Consider the following 23,538-nt stretch of genomic DNA (forward strand, 5'->3'; position numbering starts at 1 on the left):
CATTTCTAGGACAAAGTAATATGTAGTAGCTATTTATCAACCTAAGTTCAAGCATTGAAACCTGACTTCCACCTTTATTTTTTACTTTCTCTGCCTGATTCAGACGCATTGAAACTGAGCTATGAACGTATACTGTAATCCCAATGCTAAAATGAAGCAATTTAAAATTCTTAAATACCACAATATGCAATTTATATTTAAAACCAACTTGTGAAAATCTAAAAGATCTCTCAGGAGTTCTTCATTATATATTAAAAGACCAAATTTGAATTAAATACTCACTATAGAAATGTTGAACTAGAAGGGGAGCTAATAGAGCTCATTCCCAAGTCAAAGACCCAGCATTCCCTTTGGTTAAATTATACTCTCACCCAAATTCCAGTAAGATGTGTGCAACACTCAAGTAGTTGCCCTCATTGGTCAAAATTAAACAGTTCATGTTTTGGAGCATACTTCACTGTCCCAATGTATTTCAAGGTAGTCTTTCATGTATTATATGTGTAATTTAAAAAATGTTACAAAAAGAAATTGCTTGTAATTGCCAAGGAAATTATAGAGGATTTATAGAGGATCTCCTCCAAAATTTGATAAATTCTTTCTTGAAACATTCTTCACCCCAGATTCAGAGTAATTCATCTGCAGCATCAAAGAATGTAATAACATAATACAGTCTTAATACAGTACCACATTGAAATGTATTGCATGGTTCTCTGTTATATGACCAACTGTCCATGTGTCATGCTGAAAAAGCATATACAGTGATACTTCTACTTACGAATGTCTTTACTTATGAAATGATCTACTTACGACATTTCTCTGCAGGAAAATATTGCCTCTACTTACGAAAGAAATTTTAACTTACGTAATGTAAAAACAGTATCGGCTGATACTCGAATCTCCCACAGGTTCCTGAACGCAACATTCTCATAGCTTCTCTGCCATTGGCTATTACCTATTACGTATCTTCCTGGCATCCCATTGGCTAAGAGGGATGCCACTCCACCTCTGTGTGGAGCTAGATCGGCACTTATGCAGTGTCTTCGGCCGCTCCTATGTACAGTATTTATTTATTCATTCATTTTCAATTTGACGCCAGTGTACCATGGAGCCACATGTATGACAGACAAACACACACACACACACACACACACACACACTCACAACTTTGTGCTATTTGAAACTGGTCAATTAGATTGAAGTGCATGTTTTTTGGAGGTGGAAGGAAGCCAGAGATCCCGGAAAGAACGCACGCACTGTCTGCCATGTAAAATTGTGAACTTGTTGAATGTGATGAAAGTCTTTTTGTACAAATCAAAATCTGTCTGCCGTGTTATCAAACCAACCGGATGATGTAAATGTGATTCCATATGCACAACTCGGCGCTGGAAACATTGGACCCTCAACCAAAAAAGATGAAGTGTCAGCTACCAACATGAAGAACAACAACAAAGCCATCTGGAGTGTGGAAGTGGCTGAGGGCTTCCACTATGATAATGTTGATTTCATGCAACCACAACCTGAGTATGAAATAATCCTGGAGCAGAGTTTGAGGACAGTAGATCTGTTCTTGGGCGTGAGTGGAAAGGACCAATCCTCCATATGCGGTGAAGCCATGCTGGTAAAAATGACTTCACCTGCCAGAAACTAAGGCCCCGTCCACACGATGCCAGAACTTTTTGAAAACGCAACTTTTTTCACCTGGCATCGAAAACGATTCGCGTCCACACGACAGCGTTTTCAAAAAAATCTCCATCCACGCGTAAACGCATCAGTGCGTTGATCAACACGCGTATATGCAGAACAACTCCGAGAACGACAGGAGAGAAGACCGATGGGTGGAAATTCACGCTGTTCCTCTTGAAGGACAATCACAGAGTTCTCCACCAGCAGACTGCGCATCCCGTTCTGACCCAGAACTGGCGTCGGCGTCTTTGGCGAGGAACGTGAATGAATGAATGAATAAATGAATACATATATAAACTTTATGACACATAAATAAAGAAACATACGAACAAATATTTAAGTGCAAACCATGTTTATCAACGCATCTTCGACGTGGAGCTGTTATACATCCGAAAATAGCCGGTTTTAACTCCGTTTGTACATGTAGATGTGGGTCACATGCATGATGTCACAGCGATTTTGGTCCCAGGGACACGCTCCTCGGATAAAAAAAAGTTGTGGTTAGAGCGTCCACACGACAACGCAGAACCAGTGTTTTCAAAAAGTTGCGTTTTCATTCCGGATATCTGCGTTGTCGTGTGGACGGAAGGTGTAAACGCAACAAAAAAGTTGTGTTTCAAAAAGCATCGTGTGGACAGAGCAACAGATAAGATCCTTGAAGATTCCTTGATCTACGGTCAACAAATAATAAACTGGGCCTTCATCTACCAGACTCAACTAATAACCCTAACTATTTATTTATTAATTTTTTTTCTTTTTTTCTTTTATTTGGTTTATACTTTTATTTGGTTTATTTCTTTCTTTCTGGACATGTTATTACAGCAGACTTCACCTTCATCACTTTTGAAACATCAACAACATCCGAAAAAGAACAAAAAGGGGTTGATGGGTAGAAGCCATTTCACTTGTAAAATTCCCGTCCTCAGAATCAACAACATCTCTCTCATTACAACACGTTATCAACCAAATTCGTACATTAAATGTCACATTTCAGTGATATTTTTCACAGGCATAGCACTTGTAGTTTAATAAGCAACAGCAATCTGAGATATTAACCATCATTTACGTCAGAAGTATAACCTTGCAAAGTTTTAAAAGCTTTATAAAGGCAGATAGAAACAAAAAAAGCTTTAAAAAACCCTCACCCTGAACTCTAACCCTAACCCAAACATGCACAACTCAGCCTTGGAAACATTGGACCCTCAACCAAAAAAGATGCAGTGTCAGCTGCCAACATGAACAAGAACAAAAAAGACATTAAAGCCACCTATGTAATCCTTGAAGTAAAAGAATATTTCTTTGATCTACAGTCATAGGGGAAAGGCTCAGTTCATCTGCGAGAAGGGTGAACTGCAGGTGAATCTTGTGAAGAAATTTGTGGGTTTTTTTTTCACCTTTTCTGTGGATAAACTCTAAATTTACTCTTCTCCTCATGGAGAGGAGAAGAGGGTCTGTCTGCCTCTTTATCCAACCAGCAGGACAATGATGATGATGATGAATATAAATATGTGATTCCATATGCACAACTCGGCCCAGGACACAATGGACCGTCAACCAAATCTGGAGTGTGGAAGAAGTGGCTGAGGGCTTCCACTATGACGATGTTGCTGACATGTGACCACAACCTTATTATGAAGGCAGAGTGTGAGGACTAAGGATATGTTCTTGGTCTTGAGTGTAAAGGACCAGTCCTCCATGTGCTGTGAATCCATTCTGGTAAAAATGCCAGAAACTAAAGCAACAGATGCGGTTCTTGAAGTAATAGAAAGTTTCCTTGATCTACAGACACCAAAATATAGGCTGGGCCTTCATCTAACACATCCAACTGACAGCCACAGTGGAAAGGCTCAGTTCATTTGTGAGAAGGGTGAACTGCACGTGACTCTTGGGAAGAAATAACCTATAGATTTTATTTAGAAGCCACGAGAAAAAAATCGCAACAGCTTACAAGGTTTCAAAAGACGGAATAGTTCTGGAGTCTGTCTACAGAGGAGGAGACACACTGCTTTTGTTTAAAGGAACAATTGAGGAATTACCTTTTCTTTAGTTTTTATTTATTTTATTTATATATAAATATATAAATAAACTCCCTGATAGATTTTGATGTAACATAGTGGTAAGGAATCCACCTTTTCTACCTTCATTTTAGCGCTATAAGTGTAAATGGTTTGGGAAAGTGAAGTCTTTACAGAAAAAAAAATGACATCCACTTTTCATAATTCTTAGCTCACCAATCAAAACTGATTTACTGATTTGTTTGTCATTTGTTTTTAGTATTGAGTGCCTGCTGACAGTTTGTGTTTGATTTGTTGAGAAAGTACGCATACAGCAGCCAACTGTAGGAGATGTAGTCGCAGAGAGTTTAATCTGGGAGAACATTGTGTGAATTCATCTGCCCTCTCTGCTTATTTGAATAAAGCTCAACTCATTTCAACTTCCTCTTGTATTTTGTGTGAGATCTCTGTATTTACTCACTCAACATTAATTCGAAATTGTTATCAACTGCTTTGTGCAGTTTGATAGCTTTGTGCCATGTTGTCTCTACAGGTGTAAACACACGCCAATTAGAAACGTAAGGTCTAATCACTCCTAAACATCTCATTTTATCAGCTAAAATAAGTTTGCCATGGATTCTTGAAGGGCGTCATCACTGAAACTGAACACAGTGAGACGTTTGTGCTGTCGGGAGGAAATAGTTTTTCTTTGTGCACTGTATACTCTCACTACGTCAAAGCCACAACCTTGAGGTGAAATTCAGGTCTATTTTATTAAAGTGGGACCGCTGGAAGCTTGAAAGCTGTGAGATTTTGCAGCTACATTTGGGGCCAAGGAAAAGCAATAAAAAATAGATCTTAAAAATCAAAAAGCTCCTCATATTTTATAATCATCTTTTGGCCTTCCAGGAATTAAATTCTCTACAGTGATCTCTCTGGGTTGTTTATTTCTGGTCTATAGAGTGGAACAACCCGAAGTTAATACTTCATGTTTTTAAATGCTTAATAAATACAGTAAATTGGTTTGCTTGTCATTGAACACTGATGTGTGTCATTTTAAGACTTAATTAAGTGGTACTATAATCGAATTTAATCTCTAATGCAGCTGTACAACCGTTTTCTATCAGTTATGTGCCTTTTCAGCAGCTTTGTCCTTTACTCCATATGGACTCTAGCAAATTGATTGTCATTGTCATGTGGACCAACTAAATGTCTAGAAATTAAATGAACAAAAAAGACATAATGGTGGATAGGATGAATGTTTTGCAGTGAGACGGGGTGGGGATGGCTGTGGAGGGGGAGGCAGGAGAGGGAGGAATACACAAACAGGTTGTTCTGGGGCCTGGGGAATAAGGAGGAGAAGGGTGCACAGAGCAACGAGAAAGAAAAATAAGATGGAGGACGACAGACGGGAGCAGGTTTATCACACAGCCTCATGCAAAGGAGATTCTAATCTTTTTATCATCATCATCATCATCATAACTGTGCCTAACCTTTACTGAAGCACAATTCCACAGACACACCGTTTATTAAAGTGCTTATATGTTGTTTAGCTCACAGAGTAAAACATGACTTTTAGCCACCTGTAACTGTGTTAAAAATAAATAAAAATCAGAAAGCACTTTTATCCTTGCTGTCATATCCATCACAGCCTGCCTCTTTTGCTTCGTCTGCACAGCTTTTAAGGATTTAACTCCTCTCCTGTACTCATGGATCAAACCATCCAGCACACGTGATGACTTACCTCCCGACAAAGAAGAGTAAACTCCACCTCGCTGCTTTTTTAATCTCCAGCAAATTTAGTCCTGTGTCTCTCTTCTCCACCCTCAACTCTCTTTCACTTTGTGTCTGTTGCTCTCACTCCAGCTTTGTCACCCCTCCCTCTCTCTCTAACTCCCTCCCTGTGCCATCCCTTCGTTCCTCTGACAACTTACACTCTTCCTCCCCATCATCTTACCCACCCTCCTCCTCGTCTCCATCTCTCTCTGTATACAGTTGTGTAAGTTATCACCCTGATGCCTTCCTCCATCCCATAATTGGTGTGTGAGCAGCAGATGCTAACAGGCTTTATTAAGCTGCTCAGCCCTGGCTAAGAAAAATAAACTGTTTGCCTTTATGCACATGTGAGTTGTCTGTGTTTGTTTTCTCCCCATGCAACAATTGTTACCAAAGACCCCTCACACACACACACACACACACACACACACACACACACACACACACACACACACACACACACACACACACACACACACACACACACACACACACACACACACACACACAGACGTGACTCTTGCGAAGAAATTCACACACATCCATCCATGCAGTTACACACGATTCACCCTCAACTGGGTGAGGATATGTGTGTGTTTTAACAGATGGTGAAACAATTTCCCACAAGTATTGACAGTACTCTCTCTCTCTCTCTCTCTCTCTCTCTCTCTCTCTCTCTCTCTCTCTCTCTCTCTCTCTCTCTCTCTCTCTCTCTCTCTCTCTCTTTCTCTAATTAACTAGGTTTCAGTAACAAACCTTTGGGCTTTTTGCCGTTGCCATGGTTACCCAAACTCCATTTTCTACACTTCTATGTGTGTCAGTTGGTGAGTTCAGTGTATATGCATGCACATTGTAGTCCTCATGTCTTCTCTAGTCTGCTGCCATGTTTGTTAGAATATGATTGTGTGTGTGTGTGTGTGTGTGTGTGTAAGTGTGAAAGCGCACATGTCTGTGTGTAAGTGTCTGCATCTGCATAATTGCGCGCACACACGCATTTTGGTTGCTTTGATGCCTTTGTCGGCGCAGCGCTCAGAAGCTGTTCTCAAGCATCTTTGTATCGACACAAAGATCAGCAGAATGACTTGAGATCACGTCATTTATTATACCTCTACTGTAACTTACATGGATCAGTTAAATGATGATGATCCAATGAATAAAGCAAAACAGATTCAAGTGAAATAGGAGATAAAATATATGTTTCTGTATTGGTATCAGGAATCTGAACTCTCTGTGAAAGAGAAATTAAAATGAAAAGGATGCACGATTCCTGTCCCTTGAATTTCTTGGGCAGCCAACCATCTATAATTATGAACTCATTGCATGGCGTTCATAGCCACCCACCTGTAATAGAAAAAAATATACTGACGGAAGCGCTTGACACTTTTTTCTTTTTCGAGAGGCTGCATTGAACCAAAGAAAGTTGTAAAAGATTCACTCTGCTTGAATACAACTCAATGGTGTGGCTTTGTTGTTCTGATTCATCAGATTAAACTGTGCCATCAAGGCATTCATGGTGTTGTACTTGTTCATCCACATCAGAAGGAGGAAAAAAATAGAAGTTAATAAAAACCTACTTTCAATTAAATTTCAGTTGCTGCTCAAAAAACTGGTATTTTTTGTGAGTTTTGGACTCCACCTCCCAAACCTATGGACGTGGTTGCTTGTAGTTGAACCGATGATGGTTGTGACAATTTTAAAGTTTGATATGATTCATAACTAAATTCTGCTCATCCAATATCCTACTGTTTGTTTTGTAATTTGAGGGGGGGGGGTTTAATTAACATTTGGTGCTATTTTCCCTGCTGTGGCTGCCCAAACACAGACAGAGATGCCCAGCAGCCACAGTGAAGCTTGATTACAGAAGAAGCTACTACTGCCAGCCCTTTTTTTTATGGCCCACTCTCCTTGCTTTAAATGCCTTTATTAATGCTAACTTTCAATCAATGATATTTCTCCATTTAAGAAGTTATAAATAAATCAATATTAGACCTTTTAGAACTTTTTTTTACAGAAATAGGAATGGTTATATTTAATATTTGTCTGAGTTACAGCTTTCTAAAACTAACTAACTACTAACTACTGTGACTCTACATCGAAGTCTAACCCGACATGATGAGACATTTCTGCATTTTTAACACTATAGTTCAAGTTAAAGAATCAAACCTAGGAAACTAAAAGGTTTCTAAGAACCAGAGGCTCAAGTGGGATTTGGCAGCTGGGGGAAATTAAATTCTAGTGTAGCAGCGAGAGCCAGATTAGGTCCAGAGTTTAATGAAGTCATATTTTACTACTGCAGTTTAATAGTGAAACAAATACCATATACACACACCGACACACACACATATTGCCTTATGACATTATGGATCTTAATGTGTTTTGATCCAAATTAATAGAAGTGCGAGTCAAATCTCACATTGAATATTTCTTTTTGAATGCAACTTTCTGTCCAAAGCTCAAACATGTGAAACTCTAAGAATTTAACATGAATAAAGCAAAGACCGGGACACTGACTTCTGTTTCTACCCTTAAAATGTGTTTGTTGTGGTTCTCGTGTCGTGCACTGCAGGTGCTCCAGTGTCACTTTCCAAATGCTTGTTTAGTCAAGCATGATTCCGTTTGATTTAATGTGTTTATGTAATTAACTGGCATGTTAACCTCAGCAAGCCACATTTAAACTTTCCATCCAAGTGTCACAGGCTGACAAAGCAGTGGCAGGGTTCCGTAATGCCTCAGCACGACGCTCAGAGAATGAAATACTCTCGTTCAATCAGAAAGAGATAGCACAAAAATAAGAGGTAGCACGTAAATATATCCATGACAAAACAACTTCACTGTCACTTTACTTTGAAGCAGATATTAAAACAGAGAATTCAGATGACTTTCTCCTAATTGGGAAATAATGAACACAACAAAACAACTGTGGATGAGTTGTCCAGCAAATACAGTTGAGCATTTATCTTCATGTGAGTTTTACTGTACTTTTCCACCAATGCTTCATATGCTTTTTCAAATCATTTGGTCCTTTAAAAAAAAAGGAGTTGAAGTGGATTTATATTTAAGTCTTGGGTGGATAAACCAACCCTATAGCGCCGGTTTTATTCAGATGGGGCCTTGAATTATATTACTTTCTGGGTTTTGAATCTGTTGAAGGTTTCTGTTGTAAGAACATGGCAAGTAAATTGGCTTGAAATTGTTAATATTGAACATGACAGTCACTTTTATTTATTTTTTATTTATCAAAGGTGCTGGAATGTATTTCTGACCCCAAATGTTTTTCCAATGCAGACTTGTTGTAGCGACAGATTTATAGTCAGTCCTGCAGTCTCAGCTGGGCGCATCAGTTCACCCCAATACAAACACAGTGTGGTAACGTTTTGTTTTTCCTGTGATTGCATGTCAGAGGGAGGTAACATAGTCAGCAAGAGCCGAGAGGTCATGATCGACACAACACATCTTAAAGGAAATTACCAATTAATTTTTAATAAACCAGAGTTGAATGGGAATATTAAAGTGGTTTTGGTAAATTTAATTTGTTAATCTCTCATGTCAATGAAGTGTGTATGATTCAATTCCTCAATATGAGCTATTTTCCATGCTAACTAAACACACTAATTCCCTGCAACCTGATATGAAGCCTACTTTTAGCTAAAGTTAACTTTGTTTTATGTCATATTCTGTTGATAATTTTAATTAAGTTCTCATATGTGAAACAAAACTGCCATATCTTTCAAATGAACACAACCAAGACTCCACGGTATCAGTTTTTATCTACATCCTGCTGTTACTCAAGGGATAATTGTGAGTACTGTATTTTCATTTGAGTGGAGTTTTAATCTTAATTAGCTTTATTATAGTTCTTCATAAAATGAAAAAGTGTTGTTTTTTTTAAAAACAATTTAATGTATACCATATGGAGGGGCACAGTTTCAAATTAGGGAGAAGATGTACTGACTTGATGCTAGAGAGTGTTTGAAATGTATAGAATTTAATGAGGCTAAAACTGCTTGGGACTTCTTCTTTTTAAAAAAAAAAATTATATACTGGTCTGATCCCCAAAGGGAAACTAGGAGCACACTCTAGTTAGTAAATGTACTTCAAGGGCACCTCAGCAGTGCCCCAGAGGTGAGCTGACACCTCCCACTGTCACCTCCCACTTCAGGTGTTTTTTTGGGTGGGAGGGGGAATCGAACTGCCAATCTTAGGAACATTGGACGACCTGCTCTACTGCCCGCTCTACCACTGAGCCACTCCTGCCGGTGATAGACGGTTACAACGCTGAAAAGGATTTCTTGTGGGAAATAGTTTCTCTAAATCAAGTTGTCTGATATCTAAATCTGAAAACCCACCGGCAACACGTAACTAAAATAAACTCCCCATGTGTTCCGATGTAACTCACAGAGCGATTATGTGTGCAACAGATATTCCTAACATGATCACAGCTGCCAATTTTTTTTTTTACATCCAGTTCTAAGTGGTGATGTATTGTAATTGTCAGTGTTTGTGTGTTCGTCCGTTCGTCCGTCTGTTCGTTCGTCCGTTTGTCCACCAAATATCTTCGCAAACGTTGCAGACAGAAAGATGAAACAAAAAACGCATTACTCGGGCGGCAAAAGGGATGGTGACCTTGACCTTGAGACAACTATGTCAAGGTCAAATTTAAACTTTTTTACACTCAGTAAGATAGAAAGACGAGGGAGAAGGCCAGTGTAAGACCGTAGACAAAAGCTATTGCTTTGATCTATTAATGTAGGTCAGAGCACTAGCTTTGATCTTTGACCTATGCAAGTAAGTCAGGGTAAAATTTTGAATTGGGGGGGTTGCGGGATGTTGTAGTCTGCGACTGCTTTGGTTCTAGTTGAGTTTGTGGTCATGTTGGATATTTTGCATCACACATATCAGAAATAGCGATGGTTTCATCCCAGCCAGGAGTTTCATTCTTTAGACGTATTTGGAGGTTGCTTCAGGTGGAGATTCGAGACACGGCTCAGCGTGACTTCGAGCTTTAATTTTCAACTTTCCTTGCTAGAAAAAGAGGTTCTTGTTATTTAATTCACGCCACTTTCCTTTTGTTATTCAAGTAAAAAGAGGTTTGTAATCGACTATCACTAAGAGGCAAATTTGACCGTTTCTTTTCTGTTCTTTTTTTGTTGTTGTTTATTTTCTTTAAGTTCATCCTCAGTATGACTTTATTGATTTGCTTTTTAAGCCTTGAAGCAACCTGTGCTTGTTATGCCAACGCTGCTTAGTTCAAATTGATGGGACAGAGAAGCTGGCGGTTCTTTTAGTGTCCATCTAATCAGGGACTGATCTACAGCTGCACTGACGGCTAACTGCAATCAACGTCCAGGTTAACCAAACCTGGATACACCGCTCACCCTGTAGACCGGGATTGAAACCCATCATGGTGAGGAATACTGACGTGCCTAACAAAATATATTTGTAAAGTTAAATGAGGAGATGTTTAATAGAGCTACAAGTGCTCTTACTGAAGTGAAAATATTTGAAAATACTGTCATGGTTTCATATTTTTGTCCACTGCATTTTTTTTTGTTGGTTTGTTGGTTCATAACAAGGTTATGCAAAATCTTAGCAACATATTTCCATGGAAATGGCTGGGAGGAACAAAAATAAAGATCCAGCTTTCTTTTTCGTTGTGGTTCTTTTGCTTTCTTTAACAGATACTTTTTTGGACACCCTTTCCTGCGCATCAAGAATAGTGGATCTTAATGGAAAAAAACCTAGCCATTATTAAGGTGTTGGTATTTTTAAATGTGCACAGTTTGGTGCAGATTTAAATGTTTGCAAATCCAGTCACCTTAAATGATGGTTTCAAGGCTATGATTTTCATTTGAATGAGACAGTTGAGCCTTGGCTGAAGTGTGAGCTTCAGCGAGTGATGTTCTAGTTCTTGATATTTGGAATGCAGTTATTTTCATGATGAATTCAGCTAGTGATTAGTAATTAAATCACAAAAATCACAAGTTCACAAGATGATGTGCTCAAATGTGTTGTTTAGTTTGGATAAAAATGTAAATATATTCAATTTGGACTAATGAGCAGTTCTGAGTTGCTGCAGTCAGAGTACAAAAATTACTGTGCCGTTAAATAATTATATTGTTCGTTCTGATTTTCTTTTTCATTCACTGTTGAGTTTCTCTTTTTAAGACATTTTTATAGGCCTGTCTTTCATAATTTTTTTTCTCTTTCTTTTAGCCAATAAGACACTGCTGGGTGGAGGTGGAGGTAAGTCATAATCTGTCTGATCTGCTTGTTGTGTGTGTCTGTTTGTTTGTCAAGGTACTTGTTGATTAGGAGAGCACAGCTTTGTAGTGCAAATGGTTCCTTCTGAAAAACGAACAATTTAAAATCTTGTAATCAAAGGATGTGGTGCAGTGTGCTATCAGGAGTGTCTGTCTGTGTCTTGTGTTTTTGTCATGTGAGTGGCAGGTCTGTATTTCCTTTGTTTTTTTTTGTTGTTGTTTCGGGCAGCTCTTGGTTGTGACAGGTGTCCGCGGTGCGTTTGCATGCTGCACGGTGTTTGTCCCTTTCTATTTTTCTTTGTGTTAGTGGGTGTGGAAAAAGTCTGAAGTTGACCATTCATCATTTGTTGTATTCTGTACACATTTTTTCAGTGTTTTGTTTTGTTCAGTGCTTTGCTGCCTGTATATAATGTCGAGAACTTGTGCTCACTCATCATTGTAATTGAGGCACATTCACTGAAATATACACAAACACACACTTTTTCAATTGCGCTGCATGTGTTTGTGTGTGTGTGCTTGTTAATCTTTGCAAATTTCTGTGCTGCGTTTGCCTGTGGTTGTTTTCGTTTTCTTGCTTTGGGCAAATAGCTTTTGCCTCCCAGACCGACTCACTTGAGCTGCCATTTTTAACCTTATAATTTATGTGTGTGGTTTTGCTTTCCATTCTCCATGGTGACGCAACTAGTGACACACCTCTATACTTGTATGTTTTTATGCATCTGTGCACATTTGTGAGTCATTTCAAAGCGGCACCTCTTCCTTCAAAAGTTCACTTGTTCCCCTAAAGTCCTTAGCACACACGCACACACACACACACACACACACACACACACACACACACACACACACACACACACACACACACACACACACACACACACACACACACACACACACACACACATACACACACAGTCAAGAAGTTTGTGATCAACAGCATCACATGATGTCATCAAGTCTCTGATGGCTCTACAGAGGCAGCTGTTTTTTAGAAAGGTGCGAATGTACTGCACATGTCAGATGGTGAGCAGTCGTGCTTTTAAAAACCTTGCTACATTTTTTTGTAAAACCCTGTTACATTTTTTAAAACTTATTTGCCTTTTGTAAATACAGCATTAGTTTGAAAATGAAGTTTGAAATAGTGACATTTGTTCACTGAGCGTTAGCAGGGAAAAGCCAGCGGATGTCGGTCGGGCCAGACCAGTCCGTCATGAAAGGTGAAAAGAACACAACTGAAATAAGTAACACTAACAGTTTAAAATTTTGTTGTCCTTAAGTGGACATTACAGAAAAAAATTAATAGTCTTATTTATTATTCTCCCACCTCCTAAAACATGCACTTCAGGAGAATTGATTGTGCCAAATTGCCCGTAGGTGTGAGTGTGTGCGTGAGTGATTGTTTGTGTTTCGTGTGGTGCTGCGGTCCACCAGCATCGTGCCCAGAGTGTTCCCTGCCACTTGCCCGTATGTCCGTTGGGATAGGCTCCAGCAACCCCTGTGACCTGCGAAAACAGAAGAAGCAGATAAGTAGATGAATGAATGAATATATTATTCTGTAATGATGCAACTCATCATTCTGTCTAAAGTATTCCAGCTGAGCAGAGTGAGGATTTTTAGCTGCAGGTTGTTCTTCATGCATGGACACATGGGTGTACTGTTTTGGTACAGGCGCAGCCTTGTTGGCGAGGTGTTGCAGATGTGATTGATGATGTGAATTACATCCATACATCCCAACCGGCCCACCGTCTGCTTTCCTGTTGCCTAAAGCATTCACACCGGACCTTTTTTTTTTTTTTTTTTGGTTGGTGATGCTTGGTGTCTCAGCGATTTTTCTCGTTCGTGTCCTATCACTGTCCAACATGACTTTATTACTTTGATTTTCATGCCCAGAAAACGTAAATATTTTCAAAATGTCTCATATCAGTGTAGCCGGCTTGCATCTCTTGCTGAAGTCCCATAAGGCCCATTGGGTTTGGGTACACAGCGTCCCCCGGATGCGTCTGATCTCGGTGAATACCACCTGCTGTTCCAGGAACTGCATCGGGATGCCGACTGTTTTGGCAGTATGCATGGCTAAGTTCATCCCGTTTTGACTAGCGGCCCCATCACCTGGCTATTTGTTTCCAGTGACTGGCTGTTTCATTTGTTTTCTATATAAGCACCCAATTCCCCACCTAGACAGCAGGCACTTCCGGGGGTTATGACAACCAATCAGCATTGAACAGCAAGCTGCTAGATTCAGCAGAATGTTGCTGAAGTTGTGATTTCTCTTCTGGGGTGATGAGAGAATTTTCGCTCTTTCACTCTGTCATTTGTTGCTCAACACCCAAGCTATTTATCACTGGAGCATTTTTTCCCACTCAATCAGCTGGTTGCATGATTTTTTTTAAATGTAAAATCCTTAATTGCTATCTACAAAAAGAAATGGTCTTAAACTGGGGAGATCTTTATTTAGACTGAAGACAAAATACAGCTGGAGTCGAGTCAAGCTGAGCTGTTGTACATAGTGGAAACAGGACTTTAGTCTCCATAGCGTGGGCAACTTTGACATCTGTGAAGGCACCATCTACACCATTCCACTGTGTGACTTCCAAGTACAGTACAAGATTAAAGGTATCAGACTGCCCTGCCTGCAGTTCAGAACTGTCCCCTATTGAACATGTGTACAGCACATTCCGAAACAGCAAATATGAAAACAGTGACCTCAAGCTATCAAGCTACTGAAGACGGAGGAAATGGAAAATAATTCCTCCATCACACCTTCAACAGTTATTCTCTCCTATTCTGAATTGTCATAAAAAAGGTGAAAGAATGTAAATGTTACAAGTACACCCACTTTTTAAACATGTTGCAAAGCCAGTGAATATTTATTTGAACAGTTTTACCCTTGAGAATCTTTGTATTCTTTTTTTTTTTTCTTTGAGGCTTTTTTGTGCTGCTTTATTAACCTTGAAGCTTAACAATTGTGACAAATGTTAACTACAAAAATTGTAAGTACAGGGATGATTTCAAGAATAAACCTTTTTTTTTTCTTTTTTCTATGTTTTCTATTCGACTATATTTACGCTGGAGAAACAACGTTTTGCCTTGACGTAACGTCACAACTTTGATGGATTTGTAATTATTCCTAAAGTTTTAATAGTTCAATTAAATTCCAACATCTGTTTATCTTTTAACTTTATCTTAACAGTCATCCTCTTTTACTTTTTGTCTGTCTGTCACAAGGTACTAGCCTCTCTCTTACTCAGTTTAATTCTTTCATCACTCTCTTATTGTATTTCCTTCTAATCCTCTTTTTCTAGCTCTTTCCCTGGGGAGTTTGTTCAAGAAGAAACATCCTACTGAAGGTGTTAATTAGAGAGTACAGAGACAGGGGGGAAGAGTGGAACAAACAAGAGAGAGAGGGGAGGTGATGGTTAAAATGAGACGACAGGAAAGAGAAAAGCGAATATGGTTCAGAAATATTACTAACATCATACACGTCCATTCACCAAAATGGACGAAAACACTTCATCATCAAGCATTTATTCATCTTAAGAGACGAGGCAACAAAAGATCTTTGTGGGGCTTCTTTTGGTCCCAAGGGTCATGTGGATAAATGTCACTCAGTTTCACCTGTACACAATGTTTTTACACTTGAACCTGGAGGAGTGTGGAGCTGCACTTCAACAACACACTCAAAGAGAGAGCCTTCACTTCCGTTCAATGCAGCTGCAGTCATTCATAAAATATGAGAACATATATTCTTTTCCATTTGGACAATCCATCAAACCTGAAACCTTCATTTACATGTGAACGATCAAAAGATTGAAAAATTCACTGCTGTTTTTATTTAAAAATGAGCTTGTTGGTTGGTGTTAGAGCAAAATAATAACTCAGCGTTAGTTTCATATTAACTTTAATTATTATTATAATTGAATCAATAACAAAATAGAGACGCATGAAATGAAAGCACCGTGAATTTCTCAAGTGACGCAACTGGAGCACAATCAGTAGTCAGTGTGTCGTCCATCAGCATTAATTACAGCTGTGCTTCTTGTCCTCGTGCACCAGAACGTCCTCCAGATGTCTGGAGTTCTGAATCTGTGGATGGACGTTCATGCTGTGTACTTTTAATGGGGTTTGAAGGTCAGGGCTCATCACTGGCCATCCCAGACCTGTGAGGTCATTATCTTCACACACACAAGTTCTGTGATGCCATCTCATCATTATAGCACTAGCGTGAGGTCAGACACCATCACATCTCAGATGAGCTGTAATTCTTTAGTTGTGTAAATGTTTGTTATGCATGTAAATGGTCTCTGCAATGATGTTGCTGTGGTGGTGGCTGATCAGAACCTGTTTCTGGGGTGCAGATAGGTCGGTCCTGATTCAAGTTTGTTGCACATGATCAACCAGGACCAAGGCTACTCGCTGCATTTCCCCTGAATACATAAAACTGACATAAACATCATTTTGTGGAATGGCGAACAGTCACTTACCTGTTTCCAGCTTTTGTCAGCCTAGCTTTGATATTCTTGCAGAGGTAATTTTCTCAACATATACATAATGTACATATTCTGATTCAAACCAACAGTGAATTTTATCAGCTGAAACTACCAATATCAGGATAGACAGAAGTATTAGACCCAATCAGGCTGTATGGAGGTAATTAAACCCCTCCCCATAACTATATTCACATTTCTCATTTACATTGTGATTCAGAGTGACATGGGTTACTATTTCTATTTCACCTTGTGCCTGTTACCTAATTGGAGTCCACAATGCTATCATCATGTCTCTATCCATTCATTCATTAGAAAGAAGTGAGTAGAGAGCCCTGATTGCAGCTGGCAGCACTTAGCAGTGGACATGGTCGTTACAGATACGTTACAGAAAAGGCTTCTTTATTCTTCGTGTTTTTCTTTAAAAAGAGGAAAACAGAAGCAGCCAATGCTGACCAATCATAATGGTTGCAATCCATGGTATAATTCTGTAGGTACCATAAGCCTGACCTATGGGTAACATCAAGTTGTCAGAGAGTACACATGTCATAGCTATAAATATAAGTTGAAGCTTTGAGTTTTGAGGAGACATGTGTTTTATATGATTAGGGGTTCAGACTTAGAAAAGTAGAACCATATCTGTGAGCAGTGTTTAATTTAATACACATAACACATGCAGCACCTTTTGGCAAAAATGTGAATCTTTTAAAATCAACCACAGCAACAGATTTAAAGTCGTCCTCACAGCAAGTCCTCACTTGCTATGATGTGCTGTACAAAATCCAATAACATCGTACTGATCAAACAGAGGAACACTGTTTCAAACAAAGGAAGCTGGTATCAGAGAATCTGCTCAGGCTCTGTGGGGACAGAGTTCACAGGATGCTAAACAACCATGAAGACAATGCCTGTTTTTGGTTTAGCTGTTTCAAAGGCAGAGGGTATAACACACCAGCACAATCCAAATTAAAATTTCATCTACTTGCATTTTTCATTTTTATGTTTAAAGATAAATTCATCCACAAGCGCCATGCAGTGAAATGATGTGTTCTGACATCTTTAATCAATCATGTGGCATGAGGATGGGCTTAGATCCCCTGTTTTGAAAGTCCACTGGTCCCTCCGTGTCTGCAACCCCTTTTCAGCTTTCATCTTGTCTGGATGAAGAGAAAATTCAGGCTGGTCTACTTGCCTTTCAGCGTAAGTGAACAAGAGAGCATGAATTGTGAATAAAGGTTGAGAGCAGAAGATTGCTTTTGGGTGGCGACATGAGATGAGCAGCAAAGAGCACTTAGTATTTGCTCCACAGATGTTGTCAGTACCTCAGTCACATTCTCTGTTTCACCGGCAACAGTTGTGCTCATGCTATGGACGAGTTCATAGTAACATTTAGCAGGTAACTGGTTGCATCTTGCACATACACACATACAACTTTGTATGAATTTGTGTGTGTATGCATCTACCACCAAACCCATCCTAAATGTTGCCTAGGCAACAAGCTGACTGAAGTAAATGAGTCTTTTGGCTCTGCTGAGGGATTGTGGGAAAGCAATATGCCAGCGTTCCGCCCCATTAGTTTGACGGACAGCCTGTTTGGCCTATAAGAGGTCAGCTGGCAAGGGCAGCCATATTAGTATTCCACAGGAGAGACCTCTGGATTGGTTTCCTCCAATATCAACCTACCTGCCTTTGTGTGTGTATGGGTGTGTTTGGAGCAGGAGGTGGAGGAGGCATGCAGGAGGTGCAGCTCGTCCTGCCATATAACACTGCAGTTAGGTGTGTGTGTGTGCATTCCACTTTTTGTTTGTGAGTCTTGCTGGGGGTCACAGGCTCCTTGCCAGGTAAGCATATCGGCAATTATCACCTCTCGCTCCCCCTCCTCTCTGGTTCCCTCCTTCAGTCAATGCAGAGCCTGTGGGGGGGGGGGGTGATAATACCTTAACTGGTCAACTGCCTGTTTAGCTGGCTGCTGACTGGTACGCATAAGCCAAAACACTGATTTCTGTCACACCATCATCCATTCAGTGCACTTTTTTTTAAATCAGTTCTCTGATTAATATTCATTTTCCCTTTTGTTTTCCTCAGCCTCCTGCTTTTCAACTACACACCCTTTTAAAAAACCACTTGCTCCCTCTCCAAAAACAATTTCTTTGTGTTCAGCTGTGCTCTTTCATCCCAATCTCATCTCCCTCTGTCTACCCCTCTCTATATGAGTCTCTTTGTCTCTTTTTTTTACACCTTTGTCCCATCTCTCTTTCCCTGTTAGATTCAATAATAGTAAACCTTGGTTTGTTATATATTATTGTAATGAAAGCTAAATGATTGATTCTGTTTTTTAACACGGAAATTACGTCCTGAAGGATTTTTCTCTAGTAATATAAATTATGTTGATGAATAATTCATTATAATCTGTTGACGTGTGTTGGTAGCGTTAGTCACTGCCAATAATGGCTTATTGTTGAGTTGTTCCAAAGCCCTATTTGCATGAGTTGGAGTCAGTGAAGTATGAACAAGATTCTTTTGACACTGCATCGGTGCTAATTTGGTTAGGGCTTCCCCTGTCTCCACTGTATAAATGAGGATACATCAATACTGAAAGTATCCTGAGCCAATGTGAGTTTATTATAGACTTTATTTATAGATTATAGACTTTATTATATCCAAATGGATGTTGATTTGCAGTGGGGCACACTGAACACTTAAACAAGACAAATCACACATCAGAGAAGCTCTTGTCAAGTGACAAACACCCTGTTAGATGTCACAGAAAAGACTCAAAAATGATGATATTTCATACATTTCCAAAATAAGAATTAACTACTGCTGTGGGCTGTCTGTCATACTGGGGTGTTTAATTACTGAATGACTAATTTCAGACACAGCATACAGCTATTTTAACTACAGAATAATTAGACTGCACTTTGACATGCTGGTCTCATTTATGCAGCCTGTTGAAGATGGCAGCGCACTATTCTACGTTACAAAGCCTGAATGGAGCATCATTGTTACTCCGTCTCGTAGCCAGCAGGGAAAGTAGCAACAACATGGAATGGATTTCTGTATAGAAGCAGAGAGCAAGCAACACAGTCACAAAAAGGAGGCATTTTTTTCAAGGTATTATGTGTGCTACCCACAACCAGGAGATTTAGTCAGCAGCTAACTCACTGATAAGGAAAATTGATCAAATGTGTCTTGAAATTAGATTGGAGCTGAAGTTAAACAACATTAAGAACCTGTCATGGATATAATCATGATCATACCAGCTAATTTGATTTCCTTTTTTCCCCGTATGTTTTCAGTGCCTGTTGTCCAACTAATGTTTGTGCGTGATTGCTAAAAGGTGGCAGCATGTACTACATGTGAGGAAATATGTCTCAACCAGAGCAGTATGTGGTATGTACATTTTGTTGCTTCTGCTGCTTCAGAGTTTTACAGAACATCATTACAAATATCGCAGGAATAAGCAATAGGCGGGACCCGACCCAGAATACTCTTTTTGAAAGGCGACTGGGGAAAGCTCATTGTAATTGATGAGGAATGTATTACATTACATGGATTCTGTTATGTTTCAAAATCACTTTTGGATATTTTTTATATTTGATGAGCACTTAAGAAAGAAAACATGAAGTAAAATAGTTGATCATCCAGATTTGTTAAATATCATCTAATGTTGCTGAAATTACAGAGACAGAATTAGATTTTTTTTTTACGATAGGTCTCCCAAGACCAAAAAATATTAATCTGCCATGTGTTGCTGGGGGGAAACACACGACCCTGCGTTCTCCATAAATAAGCACTTTCTTTGCATATTTAAGCAATATGCTGCCAGTGCAATGAATGGATTGCACAGAAGCAAGAGCTATCAATAAAGGAAAATGCTATTTACAAATTTCATCAGTCAAACTGTGTACACATGTCAGCAGAATAAAGACAACTTTTCAACACATCAGATCAGCTACATTTTAATGATCATTCTCCCAAATGAACTGTAAAATACATAATAGTTAGCAGTTAGCTACTCAGAGCAAAACCTCCTCTGACATTTCTGCTGGAGTTGATCTATAAGAGCTGCTTTGTTCCAGTCTCCGTGCTTAAATCTGGGAAACAGTCAACGTCAGTATCCAAGAAATTTAACATAGTCATTCTAATTCATTCAAAGGTTTGTACTAACTGCGAAACTGAGCCGTGTGTCATTCAGACCTTCTCCTGGAGCTTCTTGCCATCAGAGCAGAGGACATTCCTTTAACGTATGACAGAGTAGGTAATTCATCTATTTTTTGCAGTGTGGAGATGACACGTCAGCTCAGTCAAGCCGACATGTGGTAAGGATATGAGCAGCACCCAGAGAGACCTGGTGTCAACCCAGAACAGGGTGAGGCAGCAGGGTTTACTGCTGCTCCGTTGAGCCGACCCTCAGGTTGAAAAAAGCATCGTTCATAAAGAAAATTAACAAACAAATGCAAGTTCCTATTCTTTTTTTTTCTTCCCATTTTTGCTTTAAAAAAGTTTGAGGAACAATTGATTAAATATAATCTACTTTGACCTTTGACCAGAAGCACTCAGTTACTGTAAAAATGACAGGTATTATAGCTTCTCTTACTTACAGGCCATCCTTAATGAAGAGAACTGTGTTGTGCCCCCACTGACAAAGTGCTGCAGGTGGAGCTTTACTTCAAATGCATCTTTAATTCGCACTTCCCTTGCTCGTGAATTCCCCTTCATTTTTGTGACTGCACTGAAGTGACAGGACAGTGTCTAAAGCTGCTTAGCAGCATGTGGCGTTCATGCTGGGCTATTACACCGGCTCCCACTGAGTCAGAAGTTACCATGATGTAAAAGAAAGCTGGCAGGGGAAGTCTTCAGTGGATGTAGTTAGACGGACTGTTCTACGGAGTTTGAAAGCATGGAGGAATGAATGGGTGTGTGAATATTTATTAACCCTCTTCAGGGTTTGTGCAGGGAGAGGGAGAGTTTGGGTGAGTTCATTTTCATCTCCTCTCCTCTCTAAAGTGCATCAAATGCAATTCACCTGAAAGGGTTTGTGGCTGAGTTTGAATTTCAAATAATGTCATTTGCAGGTAAAAGAGTCAGACGCAGTCACAAGTTGATCATCACTTGAACTTTGAAACAAAATGAAGAAGAATACAGTCGTAGCTCAAATTATATCTGGAGACCACCGTCTGTCAAAGAACATTACTCTAACACCCTAAAGTTACGTATGTGTACTTTTCAATTGACAGAGAGTGTGGTTGTACTATAAAACAGCAAAAAACCCCAGGAAAGTCACTGAGTGATTCTGTTGTAGCGGCTCTAGGAAGATTGAAGCTCCTGCATTCATCATGTGAAGCACATCGACCTAAAATGTATTTGTCAAAAACAGCCATTGGTAGTAAAACTGAGGATAAAATTTTGCGAGCATCACAAACTTGTGTCTGCTATAAGGATAAGGTTTATTGTAAGATATATATTCCTATTAAGAGGGTGACAAACATAATTGCCAAAGTAGGGAAGCATCAAGCTGTACAAATAACACATTAATCAAGTTTTTAAGTTTTATGGTTCTGCGGTTAGACATCTGCTTGTTTGCATGTCCTTACTAATGTCATGAAATCTAAATTTACCTTCTTCAAGAAAAGATGTCTATCCTGGAATGAATGGAGCACCATTTTTCATAATTTCAAGCAAAGAATGTTAGGCTTTATCTCTGCACGCAAAAGGCTTCAGCTTTTCTTTACAACTTGGTTTGAATCTGTTTGTGAGCATTTCTACTGGACTGAGCTAATCCATCCAGACCAGGCAGATGTAGCACATCAAGATGCTGATGAAACAACATCATTATTGCACAGGTGTGCATTAGGATGGTCACAATGAAAGGACAATCTAAAACACGCAATTTTATCATTCATCACTATGGCACAGATGTTGCAGATTTCATGGTGCACCAGAGCTGTTTCCCATGAGCTGAATGTTTATTTCTCTACCATAAACTGTCTTCAGCATCATTTCCAAGAATTGGGCAGCAGAACCATCCCTCCTCGCAGCCTCAGGCCACGTAGAACCATCCAAACCCTGGACAGCTGCATATCTCTTCTCCATATTGTTGCATGAACTTGTGCATAAAACAAGTGCTTATATTTTTGTGGAGCAATAATGTGCTCTTGTGTGTGAATGTGTTTTTTTTTAATGTTTGCAAGCTACGCAGTGCGTCTGTAACTGCAACCATGCAGTAGAGGATATGATGAACTAAGCAGAGTTGCTGTCAGGTCAAAAAAAATACCATCTATAAATTGTAATGATGACTGAGAGACAAACTCCTCCTCACCATCATACACATATACATGGACACACACACACACACTGCTTGGGTTTGTTTATCTGTGCCCTGAGGAACTTGCTGGCATTTGAGAGCTCACCTTTCACACACTTACACTTACGTTTAGCTCACAGTGCTGCCCGGTTCAAGATGACACAGCGTGACGAGGCTCACTACAGTTCAGCACCGCATGAGATGCGTTGACTTAAACGGTAATGTTCAGATAACAGCAGACCCCCACCTGGAGCTACTCGGTTTGGTGAAATGCGCAGCTGTAACAGCTTGTCCCTATATAGTCAAACTGCGGTTGGAGCCATAGGCCATCAAACTGAGCTGCAACATGTGAGTGGATGTAATCCTATAATTTCCACTCAGTGACATTTCCAATCATTGGTCTGATGTGTTTTATTCCGAGTTAGTTATGATTGGTTTACGCCACACTAGTAAATTATACATTTCATTAGAGTCTTGATTCAAGATCACATCAAAGTTGACCTTTGACCTTTTGGAGGTACCGTAATATCAGTTGTTTCCCTGTTTGACATCTGTAAGTTTTTGCCCCACTCGTCTTCAGTGACTTTCCACATGGCTGATAATTGGCAGGCATTGGAAGCGGTTGTCGTTCACGACCGTTCAGAGCATCCTGAATGCTGGCTCTGCAAGAAATTTCCAGGAAGCTGAATGGCATAATAGCTAGCCTCAGGGTCTTCTCACCATGTATACAATACAACGCTGGCATCAGCAACCCACTGGCTCACGCTTGGTCATATCATCCATCATTTACTGGTACAGTGTAAACTGGGATTCATATGTGAAAGGGTCAATACTCCAAACTGCCAGATGGCAGCAAAGGTGAGCATTTGACCTCCTCAAGTCACCTGCGAGTAAACAACGTCCCACTGAGAACATTTAGATGAAGAGGCCAAGTGAGGAGAATCTGGCAAGGTTGGATGTGATCTCAGGCTAATGGCATGAAAATCAAAGTTCAGTTCATGGACAGGTCTGATGGACATTCTTGCAGCCAGCAA

The 23,538-nt window shown here is 39.7% G+C and overlaps 1 protein-coding gene across 2 annotated transcripts in view; it reads left to right on the forward strand.

Moving 5' to 3' along the window:
- The window catches only part of macrod1 (mono-ADP ribosylhydrolase 1), a 113,267-nt gene that overhangs the window by 54,070 nt on the left and 35,659 nt on the right, over positions 1–23,538 (forward strand). For both annotated transcript variants that reach the window (XM_068326485.1, XM_068326484.1), the window contains exon 4: positions 11,667–11,696. In XM_068326485.1, the coding sequence (XP_068182586.1) occupies positions 11,667–11,696 (30 nt within the window). The remainder of the gene's footprint in view (positions 1–11,666; positions 11,697–23,538) is intronic.

The sequence above is a fragment of the Antennarius striatus genome, chromosome 10 (genome assembly GCF_040054535.1).
Source record: "Antennarius striatus isolate MH-2024 chromosome 10, ASM4005453v1, whole genome shotgun sequence".
Lineage (NCBI taxonomy): Eukaryota > Metazoa > Chordata > Actinopteri > Lophiiformes > Antennariidae > Antennarius > Antennarius striatus.